Here is a 21,999-nt window from a genome sequence, read left to right on the forward strand (position 1 = left end):
ATCCAGATACTTCCGGAAAATGTCATGCATAAAGGACTGAAAAACTGAAGGCGCATTGGAGAGCCCAAAAGGCATCACCAAGTACTCAAAATGACCTTCGGGCGTATTGAATGCGGTTTTCCATTCATCACCTTGCTTAATGCGCACAAGGTTGTACGCACCACGAAGGTCTATCTTGGTGAACCACTTGGCACCCTTAATCCGGGCAAACAAGTCAGACAACAGCGGTAAAGGATACTGAAATTTGACAGTGATCTTATTTAAAAGCCGATAATCAATACAAGGTCTCAAAGATCCGTCCTTTTTTGCCACAAAAAAGAATCCCGCACCAAGAGGGGAAGAAGACGGACGAATATGTCCATTTTCCAGAGACTCCTTGATATATGAACGCATAGCGGTATGTTCAGGTACCGACAGATTAAACAGTCTTCCCTTAGGAAATTTACTGCCTGGGATCAAATCTATAGCACAGTCACAGTCCCTATGAGGAGGCAGTGCACTGGACTCAGACTCACTGAAGACATCCTGATAATCAGACAAATACTCCGGAACTTCCGAAGGCGTAGAAGAAGCAATAGACACAGGCAGGGAATCCTCATGAATACCACGACAGCCCCAACTTGAGATTGACATAGCCTTCCAGTCCAGGACTGGATTATGGGTCTGTAACCATGGCAGCCCCAAAACAACCAAATCATGCATTTTATGTAAAACCAGGAAACGTATCACCTCGCGGTGTTCAGGAGTCATGCACATGGTAACCTGAGTCCAATACTGCGGTTTATTTGCTGCCAATGGTGTAGCATCAATACCCCTAAGAGGAATAGGATTTTCTAATGGTTCAAGAGTAAATCCACAGCGCTTAGCAAATGAGAGTACCATGAGACTCAGGGCAGCACCTGATTCTACAAACGCCATGACAGGATAAGATGACAGTGAGCAAATCAAAGTTACAGACAGAATAAATTTAGGTTGCAAATTACCAACGGTGACAGGACTAACAACCTTAGCTATACGTTTAGAGCATGCTGAGATAACATGTGTAGAATCACCACAGTAGTAGCACAAGCCATTCCGGCGTCTATGAATTTTCCGCTCATTTCTAGTCAGGATTCTATCACATTGCATTAGATCAGGTGTCTGTTCAGACAACACCATGAGGGAATTTGCGGTTTTTCTATCACATTGCACCGAATTAGGTGTCTGTTCAGACAACACCATGAGGGAATTTGCGGTTTTGCGCTCCCGCAACCGCCGGTCAATCTGAATAGCCAGTGCCATAGTATCATTCAGACCTGCGGGAATGGGAAAACCCACCATAACATTCTTAATGGCTTCAGAAAGGCCATTTCTAAAATTAGCGGCCAGTGCACACTCGTTCCAATGTGTCAGCACGGACCATTTCCGAAATTTTTGGCAATACACTTCAGCCTCGTCCTGCCCCTGAGACATAGACAGCAAGGCCTTTTCTGCCTGAATCTCAAGATTGGGTTCCTCATAAAGTAAACCGAGCGCCAGAAAAAACGCATCAAGATCAGCCAATGCCGGATCTCCTGGCGCCAGCGAAAAAGCCCAATCCTGAGGGTCGCCCCGTAAGAACGAAATAACAATTTTTACTTGCTGAGCAGAATCTCCTGATGAACAGGGTCTCAGGGACAAAAACAATTTACAATTATTCACGAAATTCCTAAACTTAAACCTGTCTCCGGAAAACAGTTCAGGAATCGGTATTTTAGGTTCTGACCTAGGATTTCTGATAACATAGTCTTGTATGCCCTGTACACGAGTAGCCAGCTGGTCCACACTTGTAATCAAGGTCTGGACATTCATGTCTGCAGCAAGCATAGCCACTCTGAGGTAAAGGGGAAGGAGAAAGAAAAAAAAAAAAAAAAACTCAGAATCTTCTTTCTTATAATCCCTCTTCTGCAATGCATTAAACATTTAATACTGGCCTGGCAAACTGTTATGACCCCAATGGCGAGGGTCTCAGAGGAACGTGGAAGTCTGCAGAATACAAAAATCCAGCTCATAGGGCAGTGGTAACTGGGTTGACCATATATCTACTCCTAACGCCAACACTAGAAGTAGCCGGGGATCATTCCTATGTTGATTCTAGATGACACGCGCCAGCCGGAGAATCTAGCTACCCCTAGTAGAGGAAAACAAAGACCTTTCTTGCCTCCAGAGAAGGGGACCCCAAAGCTGGATAGAAGCCCCCCACAAATAATGACGGTGAGGTAAGAGGAAATGACAAACACAGAAATGAACCAGGTTTAGCACAGAGAGGCCCGCTTACTGATAGCAGAATAAAGAAAGGTAACTTATATGGTCAACAAAAACCCTATCAAAATCCACACTGGAAATTCAAGAACCCCCGAACCGTCTAACGGTCCGGGGGGAGAACACCAGTCCCCTAGAGCTTCCAGCAAAGGTCAGGATATAGATTTGGAACAAGCTGGACAAAAAATACAAAACCAAAGCAAATAGCAAAAAGCAAAAGGCAGACTTAGCTGATGAACTGGAACCAGGATCAGTAGACAAGAGCACAGCAGACTAGCTCTGATAACTACGTTGCCAGGCATAGAACTGAAGGTCCAGGGAGCTTATATAGCAACACCCCTAACTAACGACCCAGGTGCGGATAAAAGGAATGACAGAAAAACTAGAGTCAAAAAACTAGTAACCACTAGAGGGAGCAAAAAGCAAATTCACAACATCCTGCCCCTTATTCTCCGTACTCCTGCCCCTTATTCCCCACACTCCTGCCACTTATTCCCCACACTCCTGCCCCTTATTTTCCGCACTCCTGACCCTTATCCTCTGCACTCCTGCCCCTTATTCTCCAGACTCCTGCCCCTTATTCTCCGCACTCCTGCCCCTTATTCTACATACTCCTGCCCCTTATTCTCCACACTCCTGCCCCTTATTCTCCAGACTCCTGCCCTTTATTCTCCAGACTCCTGCCCCTTATTCTCTGCACTCCTGCCCCTTATTCTCCGCACTCCTGCCCCTTATTCTCCACACTCCCTCCCCTTATTCTCTATACTCCTGCCCCTTATTCGCCACACTCCTGCCCCTTATTCTCCACACTCCCGACCCTTATTCTCCGCACTCCCGACCCTTATTCTCCACACTTTTGACCCTTATTCTCCGCACTCCCGACCCTTACTCTCCGCACTCCCGACCCTTACTCTCCGCACTCCCTACCCTTATTCTCCGCACTCTCGAGCCTTAATCTCCGCACTCCCGACCCTTATTCTCCACACTTCTGACCCTTATTCTCCGCACTCCCGACCCTTACTCTCTGCACTCCCGGCCCTTATTCTCCGCACTCTCGAGCCTTAATCTCCGCACTCCCGACCGTTATATTCTCCAGACTCCTGACCCTTATTCTCCAGACTCCTGACCCTTATTCTCTGCACTCCCGACCCTTACTCTCCCCACTCCCGACCCTTACTCTCCGCACGCCTGACCCTTATTCTCTGCACTCCAGCCTCTTACTCTCCGCACTCCCGACTCTTATTCTCCACACTCCCGCCCCTTATTCTCCACACTCCCGACCCTTATTCTCCACACTTGTGACCCTTATTCTCCGCACTCCCGACCCTTATTCTCCACACTCCCGACCCTTATTCTCCACACTCCCGACCCTTATTCTCCGCACTCCCGACCCTTATTCTCCACACTTCTGACCCTTATTCTCCAGACTCCCGCCCCTTACTCTCCACACTCCCGACCCTTATTCTCCGCACTCCTGCCCCTTATTCTCCACACTCCCGACCCTTATTCTCTGCACTCCTGCCCCTTATTCCCATACTCCTGCCCCTTATTCTCCACACTCCTGCCCCTTATTCTCCACACTCCCGACCCTTATTCTCCAGACTCCTGCCCCTTATTCTCCGCACTCCCGACCCTTATTCTCCGCACTCCCGACCCTTATTCTCCGCACTCCCCACCCTTATTCTCTGCACTCCTGACCCTTATTCTCCGCACTCCCGACCCTTATTCTCCGCACTCCTGCCCCTTATTCTCCACACTCCCGACCCTTATTCTCCACACTCCCGACCCTTATTCTCCGCACTCCTGCCCCTTACTCTCCGCAAGCCTGACCCTTATTCTCTGCTCTCCCGACCCTTACTCTTCGCACTCCTGCCCTTATTCTCCGCACTCCCGCCCCTTATTCTCCGCACTCCTGCCCCTTACTCTCCGCAAGCCTGAACCTTACTCTCCGCACTCCCGACCCTTATTCTCCGCACTCCTGCCCCTTATTCTCCACACTCCCGACCATTATTTTCCACACTTCCGACCCTTATTCTCTGCACTTCCGACCCTTATTCCCTGCACTCCCGACCCTTATTCTCCGCACTCTCCGCAAGCCCGACCCTTATTCTCCACACTCCCGACCCTTATTTTCCACACTTCCGACCCTTACTCTCCGCAAGCCTGACCCTTACTCTCCGCACTCCCGACCCTTATACTCTGCACTCCCGCCCCTTATTCTCCGCACTCCCGTTCCTTATTCGCCGCACTCCCGCCCCTTATTCTCCGCACTCCTGCCCTTTATTCTCCGCACTCACGCCCCTTATTCTCCGCTCTCCCGACCCTTATTCTTCAGACTTCTGGGCAGATCTTGACTGATGGCTGTCCGTTCTTCTGCTACCAGGGCTTGAATGTTATCATTGCCATTTTTGCTCCTCGGCTGGAAAGTGCCCAAATCTCATCCAATTGAGAACTTGTGGTCAATCCTCAAACAGGGACAAATCCCAGAAATTATGATACATGAAATTAGTCTGGGGGATTTTATATATTGCCTGTTGGAGCCTCCTGGGAAGCCAACACCAAGGAGCTTCCAGGGGCTCCTTTCAGATTATGGCCCTGTTAGGAGAAGTCGTGTCCAGACCTGAGATGGCCCCGGGGGAATCGCTGACCCCCAAGAAAATGAGCAACATCTTTCATGTGTTCTACATGGTCCTTGGTGTTAAGGAGCAAAGCTCCAGAGTAGACAGAGGTGAGCGCTCATAGATCCATGTAAACTAAGCATTGTAGTAGCATCATAGACTGGGACTGCTGCCTTGTGCCTCCCCCATGCTTTTCACTGCAGCTGCTCTTCTAGGCCCAGATATAGAAAGTGACTCCAGCTCATTAATAATAACAGAGCACAATGGTTCTCGCCCGCATGTGGTGTGCGGGCAACCGACGCTGACCGTATCAAGAGGTCGTAAACTATTTGTGGTTCATCTTCGTATTAGAAATGACTTGATGAACACATAAATTACTGATATCGGGGATTACTCCACATATTAACCCCTTGAGTAGCACGAGATGCTGGAGCCAGGACTAGGCGGTCAACGTCTTTTCTGCTTTTCCTAGAATTCGGGGAGAATCTTAATGCTCATTTACTTAGCGCAGTCATTCTGGTAAATGATGAATGGAAGCTTTTTGTGGGACTTTCATCCTGTAGAGATGAAAAAAGAGGAAGGAAATGACAATAAGAGGTGGCCTTTCCTGCAGTTATGTGACCTTGGGCAGACGTGCGGCTCCACGGGCAGCATGACATCATCCTATGACATCATTATGGATTAGTGCACAGCGCTGCAGACTCAGATCCGTCTTCTGAAAAGTCACGTCAGTAATGATCTCACCAGATTAAATGGGCGCACGCCACCTGTCAGCGCCCATTCCCCACTCGCTCAGTCCTGACGATTCTTGTTGACAAGAAAACAGAATTTTCCTTAAAAATAATCTTCTCTGTCAAATATGATAAAGCTGCAGAAAGCAAGGACACGGTATCGCTCTGGATTAATGGTGGGATGTGGACCGGCTTTGTCCTGCAACAAGACAGGAGGATTCCCACAACCACAGATCCAGAAGGGAGCGCCAATTATAACAATCAGAGCAGAGGGCAGTGATGGGATTAACCCCAGAGATGCCAAAAAACACAACACAGAAATGTGACTCTGGGTAAAGGAAAATCAATGGGACTTGGCCGCTGCTGGATTAGCAAACATTCCGGATTATTAAACAGTCATAGAAAATGATAGGAATTAAGTAAGGCTTGTATGAGAGACCAAAAGCAATAAAAAGGATTTGGGGATATGTCAAAAGTTAAAGATAAGTCTCAGATGCTATAGGATTTTTACAGGATGAAAAGGGTGAAGTGTTCAGAAATGATGTTGAGAAGCCGAACTTTTACATTCTTATTTTGCATCTGTGTTCTCTAAGAAAGCAAATGTAACATCAACTGATCTTCATGGTGCCATCGAAGGAATAAAAGAATCCACAATATCCATAAAAAGAGAGATGGTGAGGAAACACTTCGCTAATTTACATAAATGTACATCTCCTGGTCCAAATGAATTACATCCTAAGGTACTGAGAGATAGCGGAGGAAATTACAGAATAACTAGAAAGAATCTCTGAAAAATCTTGGAGAACGGGAGAATTCCCTGAAGATTGGAGAAGGGCAAAAAAGGAAAGAAGTCCGAGCCAGGAAATTACAGGCCAGTGAGCCTTACTTCTATACCAGGAGAGATCTGTGAACAAATTATTACACAGCATGTATGTAAGTACTTGGATAAGAACACAGTAATTAACCAAAGCCACCATGACTGCAGTTGAACAGACACAACAGTCAGCAACCACGTCCAGTTCTTTGTCCCAGTGCAGCGTTCAGTTGTCCCTTGTTAGCATATATGTCTGCTCACAAATTTTTAGTTAGATAGGGCATACATATTCGTTAGTAGTTTACACTGTCCGGTGCTGGACAAAGACCATTGCTGACTTTTCCAGGCTCCTAAATGAGACTTGTGTCTCCTTATTAAAATGTCACTTCCCTTATATTTTCTAAATTTGGGTCCTTACATAAAAATGGTGGTGGGGTATTGGCCAGTGTCTGTACATTTTAAACAGGTCTAAGAGACTGGGTTAATACGCGCCACAGACCTATTCATGCCGTAGCCTTACTCCTATTGGAACGTGGTCATTGCCACGCTAAGGCCTTTACCTGAGCTCTGTTGCACTGCCTGTCACATGAGTAATACACTCCACAGACCTCGTGTCACGATGCGACTGACTCGGTATGAAACGACCCAACCGTAGGTCGGTCACAAACAACACAACAAACAAGAGAACACCGGGGACACAATTACAACGGTGGGCCCTGTCGGTAGGAAACGGGGGACTGGACAAATCCTGCACTCTGCTGACGATGTGCCCTGATCTTGCCATCGTCCCTATACGGGTTTTTTCACCCCGTCGCCGACCAGGATACCTTGTCCCTCACTTGCCCTGCTCTTATCCCTACGTAGGGAACTGGCAGGTGAGAGCACTGGTCCCACCGCTGTACTAATACAACAAGAGGTAAGCAAAGACAGACACCAAAAGGGACTGGGTAATAAGATCACCACACTTAGCTTTCTGCTGTAAAGCACCACACAGCAAGAAAACGACACCAGGAAAACCGAACTCAGCTGTAGAACAACTGCGCCCAGAAAGCGCCTTCTCCCTGCTAGGTTGCTGCAGAATGAAATAACACTGACAGTCAGCTGATGCACCAGGTGACCTCTTCAAGGATGGTGGTCACCACCAACATCAGCTGACACAGCAGGAATGCAATGTAATACACCAGTGGCCACCGGGGAAACTGCATTAACCCCTGATGACCTGAAAGGAAAGAGGTTTTAAACTGAGGGAAACCAGATCTGCCATAAATCCAGAAATGGATCGTGACACCTCGACTCTCTGGGACATATCCTGGAATTACTCCATTGTTGATCAAAACCATGAAAAAGATACGTTCTGCCTGGCTGGGAAGTTTCCAGAAGAAGTGCTTGGTCTTGTGCAGATAGACAGGAGCACCACTGACCACTTTCCCTTGAGGAGGCCGCTTCCAGGTAAGATGAGGCTGGTACATGTTCCTGACATGGACTTCAGGCCTAACAGACCGAGCACAATACCGGCCCTCACTGGTTACACTGGATTCACATTTATTCCTAATGCTTGTGGTGTCTGCTGGAATCCAATTTCCTGACATTGATCATACAGCTCCGCCAACTCCTGTATGATATTCACCCTACAGAGGCTTCACCCGCCATGACAGTGGCTCCATTGGGATCCGTTGGCCAAAATACACTGTGGAGCTCATAAAACACAGGTTTCACAGCACCTGGTGGCCCTCTCAAAATGGGAAGCAAGGGCCGAATAATGACATGGCGGTGGATTTGGTGGTGGTGGCAGGCAAAGCCCAAATTTCACGTGGGCATGTTTTAGCTGGCATTGTAAAGGGATGGTAACTATTGGGCATAAGGGAGGGACCCCTCAAATGTAGGAGTGAGAGCCCTCACTACTGTTAACCCCTTTCTGACCTCGGATAGTACGTCCGAGGCCAGAACCCCCGCTGTGATGCGGGCTCTGGTGGTGCTATTTTGTACAGCTGACATGTGCCCGCAATAGCAGCGGGTGGAATCAAGATCCACCCGCTGCTATTAACTAGTTAAATGCCTCTGACAGGGGCATTTAACTACCGCTTCCGGCCATCGGGCCAGAAATGAGCGCATCGCTGACCCCCGTCACGTGATCGGGGGTCAGCGATGGGTAGGCATGACAACCAGAGGTCTCCTTGAGACCTCTATGGTTGTTGATGCTGGATTTCTGTGAGCGCCACCCTGTGGTCGGCGCTCATAGCAATGCAATAATTCTGCTACATAGGAGCGATCTGAGCATCACCTCTATGTAGCAGAGCCGATCGAGTTGTGCCAGCTTCTAGCCTCATATAGAGGCTATTGAAGCACAGCAAAAGTAAAAAAAAAAAATTTGCAAAAAATATGAAAAAAATAAAAAAAATATATAAAAGTTTAAATCACCCCCCTTTCAAAATAAAAAAAAATCAAACCTACACATATTTGCGAGAAAAAATTTTTTAAACGCCAAAAATACGTTTTTTTGGTCACCATGACATTGCATTAAAATGCAATAACAGGCGATCAAAAGAACGTATCTGCACAGCAATGGTACCATTAAAAATGTCAGCTCGGCACGCAAAAAATAAGCCCTCACCTGACCCAAGATCACGAAAAATGTAGACGCTACGGGTATCGGAAAATGGCGCAATTTTTTTATTTTATTTTTTTAGCAAAGTTTGGAATTTTTTTTACTACTTAGACAAAAAATAATCTAGACATGTTTGGTGTCTAAGAACTCGTAATGACCTGGACAATCATAGAGGCAGGTCAGTTTTAGCATTTAGTGAACTTAGCAAAAAAGCCAAACAAAAAACAAGAGTGGGATTGCACTTTTTTTGCAATTTCACCGCACTTGGAATTTTTTTCCCATTTCCTAGTACATGGCATGGTAAGGTCAATGGTGTAGTTCAAACGTACAACTCGTCCCACAAAAAATAAGCCCTCACGTGACCATATTGATGGAAAATTAGAAAAGTTATGGCTCTGGGAAGGAGGGGAGCGAAAAACTTAAATGCAAAACCGAAAAAAAGCTCCGGGGGTTTTGGGGGGCTTAAAGGAAAAACGAAAGCCAAAATGCTTCGTGTGAACAGATGCTAAAGGGGAGGTATGTTTTTTAGTTTAGCGTTATATACATGTAATTATGAAGGAAATAAATAATTCTCAGCATTTTTTAGTTTTGGTTTGGTAGGTCTTTTTAGTCTGACATCATTATTCCCAGATCCTATGTGTGGGCAGAAAGGCGTGCGGCATCTCCTCCATGCTGTGCACATTAGTTTTAGCTCTTTCCATCCATTTCCGCTTTTTTTCTTCCGCCCTCAGACCGGTTTGTTGGGTCCAGCAGAATAATATTCAGCTTTCCCATTAACTTGCATTGGATTTGTTATTCGGTACGAATACTCGGATATTAGAAATAATTCCTGAAATTTTCCAGAATCCGAATATTTCACTATTCATTCATCACTAATTGCAACATAAAAGTGACTGATCGGATTGCTTGCATTTTCTGTTCTAGGAGATTGGAGGATTCTTCACCTTCACTTCCTGGATCAGGGCGAGATTAATCAGCCGACTGAACGACTGGCCGACCGCAGTCAGGACCTGGTTAATGGAGGCCTTCATCGCTGCCAGGGCGTCCTCTTCATTGGTCTGGATGCACCTGGAAGACAATTCAGGCATCACCGTGTCATCAGTATATCATCAGTGCCATCAGTGTGTCAACAGTGTCATCAGTTTTATCAGTATATTATCAGTGTATCATCAGTGACTCATCAGTATATCATCAGTGTCATCAGTGTATCATCAGTGTCATCAGTATATCATCAGTGTCATCAGTGTATCATCAGTGTCATCAGTATATCATCAGTGTCATCAATATATCATCAGTGTCATCAGTGTATCATCAGTGTATCATCAGTGTCATCAGAATATCATCAGTGACTCATCAGTATATCATCAGTGGATCATCAGTGTATCATCGGTATATCATCAATGTATCATCAGTGTCATCAGTGTATCATCAGTGACTCATCAGTATATCATCAGTGTATCATCAGTGTATCATCGGTATATCATCAGTATATCATCAGTGTATCATCAGAGTTTCATCAGTGTTTCATCAGTATATCATCAGTGTATCATCAGTGTCATCAGTGACTCAGTGTCATCAGTGACTCATCAGTGTATCATCAGTCCCATCAGTATATCATCAGTGTCATCAGTGTGTCATCAGTGTCATCAGTATATCATCAGTGACTCATCAGTATATCATCAGTGTATCATCAGTATATCCTCAGTATATCATCAGTGTCTCATCAGTGTACCATCAGTGTATCATCAGTGTCTCATCAGTGTCTCATCAGTGTCATCAGTATATCATCAGTGTATCAGTGACTCATCAGTATGTCATCAGTATATCATCAGTATATCATCAGTGACTCATCAGTGTATCATCAGTGTATCATCAGTGACTCATCAATGTATCATCAGTATATCATCAGTGTATCATCAGTGTATCATCAGTATATCATCAGTGTATCATCAGTGTGTCATCAGTGTATCATCAGTGACTCATCAGTGTATCATCAGTATATCATCAGTGACTCATCAGTGTATCATCAGTGTATCATCAGTATATCATCAGTGACTCATCAGTGTCTCATCAGTATATCATCAGTGTATCATCAGTATATCATCAGTGTATCATCAGTGTATCATCAGTGTATCATCAGTGTGTCATCAGTGTATAATCAGTGTATCATCAGTGACTCATCAGTGTATCATCAGTATATCATCAGTGACTCATCAGTGTATCATCAGTATATCATCAGTGACTCATCAGTGTATCATCAGTATATCATCAGTGTATCATCAGTATATCATCAGTGTATCATCAGTGTGTCATCAGTGTATCATCAGTGACTCATCAGTGTATCATCAGTATATCATCAGTGACTCATCAGTGTATCATCAGTGTATCATCAGTATATCATCAGTGACTCATCAGTGTCTCATCAGTATATCATCAGTGTATCATCAGTATATCATCAGTGTATCATCAGTGACTCATCAGTGTATCATCAGTGACTCACCAGTATATCATCAGTGTATCATCAGTGACTCATCAGTGTATCATCAGTATATCATCAGTGTATCATCAGTGTATCATCAGTACATCATCAGTGACTCATCAGTGTATCATCAGTGTATCATCAGTATATCATCAGTGTATCATCAGTGTATCATCAGTATATCATCAGTGTATCATCAGTATATCATCAGTGACTCATCAGTGTATCATCAGTATATCATCAGTGTCATCAGTGTATCATCAATGTATCATCAGTATATCATCAGTGTATCATCAGTGTGTCATCAGTGTATCATCAGTGTATCATCAGTGACTCATCAGTTTATCATCAATGTATCATCAGTATATCATCAGTGACTCATCAGTGTATCATCAGTGTATCATCATTATATCATCAGTGTATCATCAGTATATCATCAGTGAATCATCAGTGTGTCATCAGTGTATCATCAGTGTATCATCAGTGACTCATCAGTGCATCATCAGTGTATCATCAGTATATCATCAGTGACTCATCAGTGCATCATCAGTGTATCATCAGTATATCATCAGTGTCATCAGTGTATCATCAGTATATCATCAGTGTATCATCAGTATATCATCAGTGTATCATCAGTGTGTCATCAGTGTATCATCAGTGACTCATCAGTGTATCATCAGTATATCATCAGTGACTCATCAGTGCATCATCAGTGTATCATCAGTATATCATCAGTGTCATCAGTGTATCATCAGTATATCATCAGTGTATCATCAGTATATCATCAGTGTATCATCAGTGTGTCATCAGTGTATCATCAGTGACTCATCAGTGTATCATCAGTGTATCATCAGTATATCATCAGTGACTCATCAGTATATCATCAGTGACTCATCAGCATATCATCAGTGTATCATCAGTATATCATCAGTGTATCATCAGTATATCATCAGTTTATCATCAGTATATCATCAGTGTATCATCAATTACTCATCAGTGTATCATCAGTGTATCATAAGTATATCATCAGTGACTCATCAGTGTATCATCAGTGTATCATTAGTATATCATCAGTGTATCATCAGTATATCATCAGTGTATCATCAGTATATCATCAGTGTATCATCAGTATATCATCAGTGACTCATCAGTGTGTCATCAGTGACTCATCAGTGTATCATCAGTATATCATCAGTGTATCATCAGTATGTCATCAGTGACTCATCAGTGTATCATCTGTGTATCATCAGTATATCATCAGTGTATCATCAGTATATCATCAGTGTATCATCAGTATATCATCAGTGTATCATCAGTGTGTCATCAGTGTATCATCAGTATATCATCAGTGACTCATCAGTGTATCATCAGTGTATCATCAGTATATCATCAGTGTATCATCAGTATATCATCAGTGTATCATCAGTATATCATCAGTGTGTCATCAGTGTTATCAGTGTATATTCAGTGTATAATCAGTGACTCATCAGTGTATCATCAGTATATCATCAGTGACTCATCAGTATATCATCAGTGTATCAGCAGTATATCATCAGTGTATCATCAGTATGTCATCAGTGTATCATCAGTGTGTCATCAGTGTATATTCAGTGTATAATCAGTGACTCATCAGTGTATCATCAGTATATCATCAGTGACTCATCAGTATATCATCAGTATATCATCAGTGTATCATCAGTATATCATCAGTGTATCATCAGTGTCATCAGAGTGTCATCAGTGCCCTTAGTATATCATCAGTATCATCAGTATATTATCAGTGTATCATAAGTGTATCATCAGTGTCATCAGAGTGTCATCAGTGCCCTTAGTATATCATCAGTATCATCAGTATATCATCAGTGTATCATCAGTATATCATCAGTGTCATCAGTGTATCATCAATGTATCATCAGTATATCATCAGTGTATCATCAGTATGTCATCAGTGTATCATCAGTGTGTCATCAGTGTATATTCAGTGTACAATCAGTGACTCATCAGTGTATCATCAGTATATCATCAGTGACTCATCAGTATATCATCAGTATATCATCAGTGTATCATCAGTATATCATCAGTGTATCATCAGAGTGTCATCAGTGCCCTTAGTATATCATCAGTATCATCAGTATATTATCAGTGTATCATAAGTGTATCATCAGTGTCATCAGTGTATCATCAGTGTCATCAGTGCCATCAGTATATCATCAGTGTCATCAGTGTATCATCAGTGGATCATCAGTGTATCATCGGTATATCATCAGTGTATCATCAGTGTCATCAGTGTATCATCAGTGACTCATCAGTATATCATCAGTGTATCATCAGTGTATCATCGGTATATCATCAGTATATCATCAGTGTATCATCAGTGTTTCATCAGTGTTTCATCAGTATATCATCATTGTATCATCAGTGTCATCAGTGACTCAGTGTCATCAGTGACTCATCAGTGTCATCAGTGTATCATCAGTCCCATCAGTATATCATCAGTGTCATCAGTGTGTCATCAGTGTCATCAGTATATCATCAGTGACTCATCAGTGTATCATCAGTGTATCATCAGTATATCATCAGTGTATCATCAGTATATCATCAGTGTATCATCAGTGTATCATCAGTGTATCATCAGTATATTATCAGTGACTCATCAGTGTATCATCAGTGTATCATCAGTATATCATCAGTGTATCATCAGTGACTCATCAGTGACTCATCAGTATATCATCAGTGTATCATCAGTGTATCATCAGTGTATCATCAGTATATCATCAGTGACTCATCAGAGTATCATCAGTATATCATCAGTGTCATCAGTGTATCATCAATGTATAATCAGTATATCATCAGTGTATCATCAGTATATCATCAGTGTATCATCAGTGTGTCATCAGTGTATCATCAGTGACTCATCAGTGTATCATCAATGTATCATCAGTATATCATCAGTGACTCATCAGTGTATCATCAGTGTATCATCAGTGTATCATCAGTGTATCATCAGTATATTATCAGTGACTCATCAGTGTATCATCAGTGTATCATCAGTATATCATCAGTGTATCATCAGTGACTCATCAGTGACTCATCAGTATATCATCAGTGTATCATCAGTGTATCATCAGTGTATCATCAGTATATCATCAGTGACTCATCAGAGTATCATCAGTATATCATCAGTGTCATCAGTGTATCATCAATGTATAATCAGTATATCATCAGTGTATCATCAGTATATCATCAGTGTATCATCAGTGTGTCATCAGTGTATCATCAGTGACTCATCAGTGTATCATCAATGTATCATCAGTATATCATCAGTGACTCATCAGTGTATCATCAGTGTATCATCAGTATATCATCAGTGTATCATCAGTATATCATCAGTGAATCATCAGTGTGTCATCAGTGTATCATCAGTGTATCATCAGTGACTCATCAGTGTATCATCAGTGTATCATCAGTATATCATCAGTGACTCATCAGTGTATCATCAGTATATCATCAGTGTCATTAGTGTATCATCAGTATATCATCAGTGTATCATCAGTATATCATCAGTGTATCATCAGTGTGTCATCAGTGTATCATCAGTGACTCATCAGTATATCATCAGTGACTCATCAGTGTATCATCAGTATATCATCAGTGTATCATCAGTATATCATCAGTGTATCATCAGTATATCATCAGTGACTCATCAGTGTATCATCAGTGCATCATCAGTACATCATCAGTATCATCAGTATATCATCAGTGTCTCATCAGTGTATCATCAGTGTCATCAGTATATCATCAGTGTATCAGTATATCATCAGTGTATCATCAGTATATCATCAGTATATCATCAGTGTATCATCAGTATATCATCAGTGTATTATCAGTGTCATCAGTGTATCATCAGTATATCATCAGTGTATCATCAGTGTCATCAGTGTATCATCAGTGTATCATCAGTATATCATCAACGTCTCATCAGTGTCATCAGTGTATCATCAGTATATCATCAGTGTATCATCAGTGTATCATCAGTGTCATCAGTGTATCATCAGTATATCATCAGTGTATCATCAGTGTATCATCAGTATATCATCAGTGTCTCATCAGTGTGTATCATCAGTGTATCATCAGTGTATCATCAGTGTTTCATCAGTGTATCATCAGTGTATCATCAGTATATCATCATTATATCATCAGTGTCATCAGTGTATCATCAGTGTGCCATCAGTATATCATCAGTGTCTCATCAGTGTATCATCAGTGTCATCAGTGTATCATCAGTGTATCAACAGTGCCATCAGTGTGCCATCAGTGAGTCAGTGTGTCATCAGAGTGTCATCAGTGAGTCAGTGTGTCTTCAGTGTATAATTAGTGTCATCAGAGTGTTAGTGTGTCATCAGTGTATCAGTGTCATCAGTGAGCCAGTGTCATCAGAGTGTCATCAGTGAGTCAGTGTATCATCAGTGTCATCAGTGTATCATCAGTGTCATCAGAGTGTCATCAGTGAGTCAGAGTGTCATCAGTGTCATCAGTGTATCATCAGTGTCATCAGTGTGTCATCAGTGTCATCAGCGAGCCATCAGTGTCATCACACAGACTGCCTCTGGAGTCCAGCTATTTAACCCAGACCATGTGACTGATCACATGACTGTGACATCACACAGGTCCTGTCTCTGGAGGTGGAGATATGGTGGACATCTTCCCACCCACTCTATAGATGTCCACCTAAAACCAGCCCATGTATGCAACTTTAACTTAACCCTCACAACATGTGTGCTGGAGGAAAATACTTTGGTTTCACATCACTGACGCCATTACGCGCAGTGACATGTATCTCCCCTCCATTACTTCACCAGTGACCCTATCACATGAGAATGACATCAATTCTAGACAAGTTGCATATTTTCTAAACTCGGACAGTGGCCACTGCCCCTGTCATGAACCGGGGTTGTTTGGTTGCCCCTGGTTCCTACTGAAGGGGATTTATCTATATCTCACTTCCCAGTTCCGGTTTGAAACTTGCAGCTCTCTGGCGCCCCCCTTACCCTCAGGTCAGACCAGGTACTGCACCTAGGATAATTAGTCACCAGAAAGGCTGCCTTACTTTGTCCTGGCTAATGGGCACACTACAGAGAGTGCAATATAACTACTCCCACTCAGGAGGGAACAATAATTATTAATGCCATCCATAGCTACCAGTTTTCCCAACGGCTCAGGACACTTCCGCTGCCACCAGCTCCTATTCCTGAATTAATAATGGGTTAGGAGCCAATTCAATTAGTAGCGTAATTTACTTCAGAGGACGTGATAGTACGTTATAGAGCAAGGAGAAACGAAGCTAGTAATTTTATTTATTTTACTCCAAAAGGTACACTTAGGTAGGAAAAAAGGATCATCCCCGCGCTGCCACAAGAAGAATTCCAAAAATTGTAGAGGTTTCAACGTGGTTTATTCTATGCATTTCAGGGTTCAGGTGAATAAATCACGTTGAAACCTCTACAATTTTTGGAATTCTTCTTGCGGCAGCGCGGGGATGATCCTTTTTTCCTACCTAAGTGTATGTTTCAATCAGGTCTTGCACTGACCTGTGGATCTGCAGCAACCGCCACTAATTTATGTCCTTCATTCACTCTCACCACGTGATTAGTTCTCTTGTAAGGTTTGCTAAGACCCTATTTGCGCTTTTGTGTCTCCCTCTTTTCTCTGACTCCAAAAGGTAGGCAGTGTATACAAAAGTATAACAAGATAGTATATAAGGAGACAAGTATCGTATATACAATTAAAAAAATAAAGGGGATTAAAGATGAAAATAGACTTACAGTTCTTTCATATTATTCCATAGCAGACCATCTGGTGTGGGGGAGGGGCGATACATCAAGATGCATTACAGAGTGTCTTTCAGCTAGCTTCCTGGGCAAAAGCTATCTTAGGCCGGTTTCACACGTCAGTGATTCCGGTACGTGAGGTGTCAGTTTCCTCACGTACCGGAGCCACTGACACACGTAGACACATTGAAATCAATGCATCTGTGCAGATGTCATTGATTTTTTGCGGACCGTGTCTCCGTGTGCCAAGCACGGAGACATGTCAGTGTTCGTGGGAGCGCACGGATTACACGGACCCATTAAAGTCAATGGGTCCGTGTAAAACATGTACCGCACACGGACGTTGTCCGTGTGCAGTCCGTGTGCCGTGCAGGAGACAGCGCTACAGTAAGCGCTGTCCCCCCCACATGGTGCTGAAGCCGCCATTCATATCTTCTCTGCAGCAGCGTTTGCTGTAGAGAAGATATGAATAATCCTTTTTTTTTGTTGTTTCTCGTGTTTAACATAAAGATCCCTGTCCCCACCCCCCTCCCACCCCCTGTGCGCCCGCCCGCTGTTATTAAAATACTCACCCGCCTCCCTCGTAGTGTCCTGTCCTGGCCGCAGCTTCTCCTATATGCGGTAACGTGGGGCCGCCCATTACAGAAATGAATATGCGGCTCCACCCCTATGGGAGGTGGAGCCGCATATTCATGACTGTAATCGGCGGCCCCACGTGACCGCTCATACAGTAGAAGGTGCGGCCAGGACAGGACACTGCGAGGGAGCCGGGTGAGTATTTTAATAACAGTGGGCGGGCGCACAGGGGGTGGGAGGGGGGTGGGGACAGGGATCTTTATGTTAAACACGAGAAACAAAAAAAAAAAAAGGATTATTCATATCTTCTCAGCAAACGCTGCTGCAGAGAAGATATGAATGGCGGCTTCAGCACCACGTGGGGGGGACAGCGCTTATCTCTAGCGCTGTCTCCTGCACGGTGCGTGTGGTTCCCAGTCGGCACACGGGCAGCACACGTGTGCCACACTGATGTGCCACAGAAACGCACGGGCACACGGACACGGATAATTCCGGTACCGATTTTTCCGGTACCGGAATTATCTGGACGTGTGGGACAGGCCTTATACCTGAGCCCAAATCCCAGATACTGCCCATGTGGTGACCTCACTGGGTGGCTGAGTACTCCCCTTTCTTAAAGATATGAAAATCCATCTCTAAACATATCTCGGCGAATGTACCTTGTAGAAGAAAGACAAAGTTATGATTACACTCAGCAAGACATGGGGGTTTATTTAAGTATAAACACGAAGTGGATATGAGCCCCGGTTAAGCAGTAATACGTTACTCCGTTTCTGCTAGGCACTGCGCTTAGAAAACCCACTGGTGTGTAGCCCTATTATTGAACATCCCAAATATACCGTGCTGTGCAAATTAATTGGGACAAAGTAAAAAAACACATATTTTTGAATATTTATTAATAAAATGTTATAATGCACTGTTACATACTCATTTTAGTAATAAATATGTCCTCCTTTAGCAGATATGAAATTTATTTATTATATATTAAAACTGGTTTGAATCACTGACTGGTAACCTACTTACAATTTTACTTAAAAAAATGCTTTGTCCCAATTAATTTGCACAGCACTGTATAACTTTTATATATCTCTGATAACACCTGAGGTCGAATTATTCATCATAAATAATTCTCACACAACTCAGAAGACGCATGGCTGCAAACAAAAGCATTTCTGAGGGAGGGGGGGAAGGAGTTTAGGATTACACAGAGCTGACAGGCAGTGTGAGGAGGGGGGTCAGAAAGCTCACATTGTCTGTCTGGGCCACATGTCACTTACACACTCAGGAAGATGCAGCAGAGCTCAGTGTGCGATCGAACAATAAGACATTATGTTATATTTCCTGACACCTCCCCCTTTTGGACTGCGCTAGAGAGACAAGACCTCTCGGTACTCCTCCATGTGCACCTCGGCAGGTTCGCCCCGGCGGGACAACCCATCTGCATTGCCATGCTCGCTGCTTGTTTTGTGCTTGACTGTAAATTCGTACTGCTGGAGTGCAAGGCTTCAGCGCAGTAACCTTCTGTTGCTTCTAGACACGGATTGTAGTCAGCGCAGAGGGTTGTGGTCGGTCACCACAGTAAAGGTGCGACCATATAGGTAGGGCTGCAAATGCTGCAGTGTCCAGACCATGGCCAGGCACTCCATCTCGATGGTGGAATAGGCCACTTCCCTCGGCTTCTGGATCAGGTACAACACGGGGTGCTCTTGGTTCCCCCAGTCGACCTGGCTAAGCACAGCACCGAGGCGTCGGTTTGCACCAAGAACAGTCGACTGCTGCTGACTTCTTTTAACACAGGAGAGTTGCACAGGGCTGTTTTCAAAGCCCGGAAAGTCCCCTCACAGCCATCTGTCCAGTCGACTGTTTGGGGTAGCTTCTTCCTGATGAGGTCCATCAAGGTTATTGCCAGGCTACAATAGTTTTGCACAAAGCGCCTATAGTACCCCGCAGTGCCCAGGAAGGACATCACCTGTTTCTTGGTCCTGGGGGTGGGCCAGGACGCGATCGTGTCCACTTTCCCAGGCTTTGGCCTCATGGAGCCCTTACCTACCCAGTGCCCCAGGTAGTGGACCTCTCTTGCCCATCTGGCACTTTCCCAGCTTGATGGTCAGGCCTGCTTGGTGAATTCGACTGAGCACCTCCTGTAGATACTGCAGGTGTTCCTCCCAGGAGGAACTCAAGACGGCAATGTCATCCAAGTACACCACTGCGTACGTCTCCAGTCCCTGAAGCATGTGGTTGACTATCCGCTGGAAAGTGGCAGGGGCATTCTTCATGCCGAATGGCATGACCATGGACTTGTACAGTCCGAAGGGTGTGATAAAGGCAGACTTCTCCTGCGCCTCAGGGCACAGGGAAATCTGCCAGTATCCCCGACTCAAATCCATAATGGACAGATATTTTGCACCAGCTAACTGCTCAAGCAGCTCCCCGATGCGCGGCATTGGGGGCGCATCAGAGACTGTGATGACGTTGAGCCCCCTGTAGTCCACGCAGAACGTCTCTGGTACGAGGAATTCAGGTGAGGCACACGCGCTTTTGGACTGTTGAATCACCTCCAGCTGTAACATCTCATCAACCTCCTGACGCATAACCTGCTGCACCTCGTCAGAGATCCGATAGGGTGGTCGCCGTAGTGGGGCATGATTCCCGGTGTCCACCTTGTGGACTGCTAACTCAGTCATTCCAGGTCGGTTGGAGAACACGGCCCGGAAGGGTTCCAGCCTGGTTTGCAGCTGCGACCGCTGCGGTTCGGTTAACAAGGCGCTTACTTCCACATTCTCAATGGACTCACAGGCCTTGCCTTGGGCCAGCATGTCCAGGAGTGGGTCTTCCTCATTGTCTTCGGGCAGTTTGCAGACTGGTAGGACGTAGGAAGTAGGCTAGCAGTATAGCTTATCCTTTGGTACGGGGACCAGCACCCACACCTTTTGACTCACCCCTTAGGTCTGCTCCTGGGCATTCTGGTCGTACCAGTGATTCTGGTCAGCCTGAGCCTGCGTCATGTACCAACTGCGTCAAGGTCTGCATTTTGTCACGGAAGCGCATGACATACTCCACAATGGACACTTCAGAAGGGTTCAGCTCCTCTTCCCAGGATTCTCTTACCAATCCAAGGGGTCCCCGGACTCGCCTGCCATACAGGAGCTTGAAGGGGGAGAACCCCGTCGAGGCCTGCGGAACCTCTCGGTAAGCGAATAGCAGGTGTGGGAGGTATCGCTCCCAGTCGCATCCTTGGGTCTCAACCAGAATTCGTAGCATCAGTTTGAGGGTATCGTTGAAGCGCTCACACAAGCCATTGGTCTGTGGGTGATATGCACTCGATACCAGACGCTTCACCTGCATTCTCTTACAGAGAGCCTCCATTAGGCGAGACATGAATTGGGTCCCTTGACCGGTAAGCATCCCCCTGGGAAATCCTACCCATGAAAAGATAGCCAACAGTGCATCCGACACCTTATCCGCCCTAGGTGAGAACAGAGCCACTGCCTCTGGGTACCGGGTAGCGTAGTCTACCACAGTGAGGACGTATTGCTTTCCAGAGCTGCTGGGGATGGCCAGCGGGCCCACAATGTCCACCATGATCCTCTGGAAAGGCTCCTCTATCACTGGCAAAGGGATCAGGAGAGCCTTAGGAGCAGGCCCCACCATTCTCGCTCTTTGACAGGTGACACAGGAGCGGCAGTAGTTTGACACATCTGTCCCCATCTTAGGCCAATAGAAGTGTTGAGACAGCCGGGCCTTAGTTTTGCTGATCCCCAAGTGTCCAGCGAGCGGTATCTCATGGGAAATCCGCAACAACTCACCTCTGAATTGGTACGGGACGACCAGCTGTATTTTCCCTCAGCCACTCCTTTTGGGATTTTCCGGGTACTGTCTCCCGGTACAACCTCCCTCGTTCCCACAACACCCTCTCCTTATCAGTCACGGAGGTGGGCGTCTCGGCAAGGTGTCTCAAATTCTCCACGCTCGCATCTGAGTGCAGAGCGGCCTGGATCTCCTGGCTAGGGGAAGGCAGAAGTGAAAACAGGGTCCCTTCCCCACGGGAACCCTCTGGGACCTGCTCTG

General features: G+C 44.9%; 1 protein-coding gene across 3 annotated transcripts in view; it reads right to left on the reverse strand.

The window, feature by feature from the left end:
- INSC (INSC spindle orientation adaptor protein) overlaps positions 1-21,999 on the reverse strand; it is a 421,594-nt gene that overhangs the window by 210,813 nt on the left and 188,782 nt on the right. For all 3 annotated transcript variants that reach the window (XM_077286597.1, XM_077286595.1, XM_077286596.1), the window contains exon 5: positions 9,993-10,116. In XM_077286597.1, coding sequence (XP_077142712.1) covers positions 9,993-10,116 — 124 coding nt within the window. The remainder of the gene's footprint in view (positions 1-9,992; positions 10,117-21,999) is intronic.

This window comes from Ranitomeya variabilis, chromosome 2, assembly GCF_051348905.1.
Source record: "Ranitomeya variabilis isolate aRanVar5 chromosome 2, aRanVar5.hap1, whole genome shotgun sequence".
Classification (NCBI taxonomy): Eukaryota; Metazoa; Chordata; class Amphibia; order Anura; family Dendrobatidae; genus Ranitomeya; species Ranitomeya variabilis.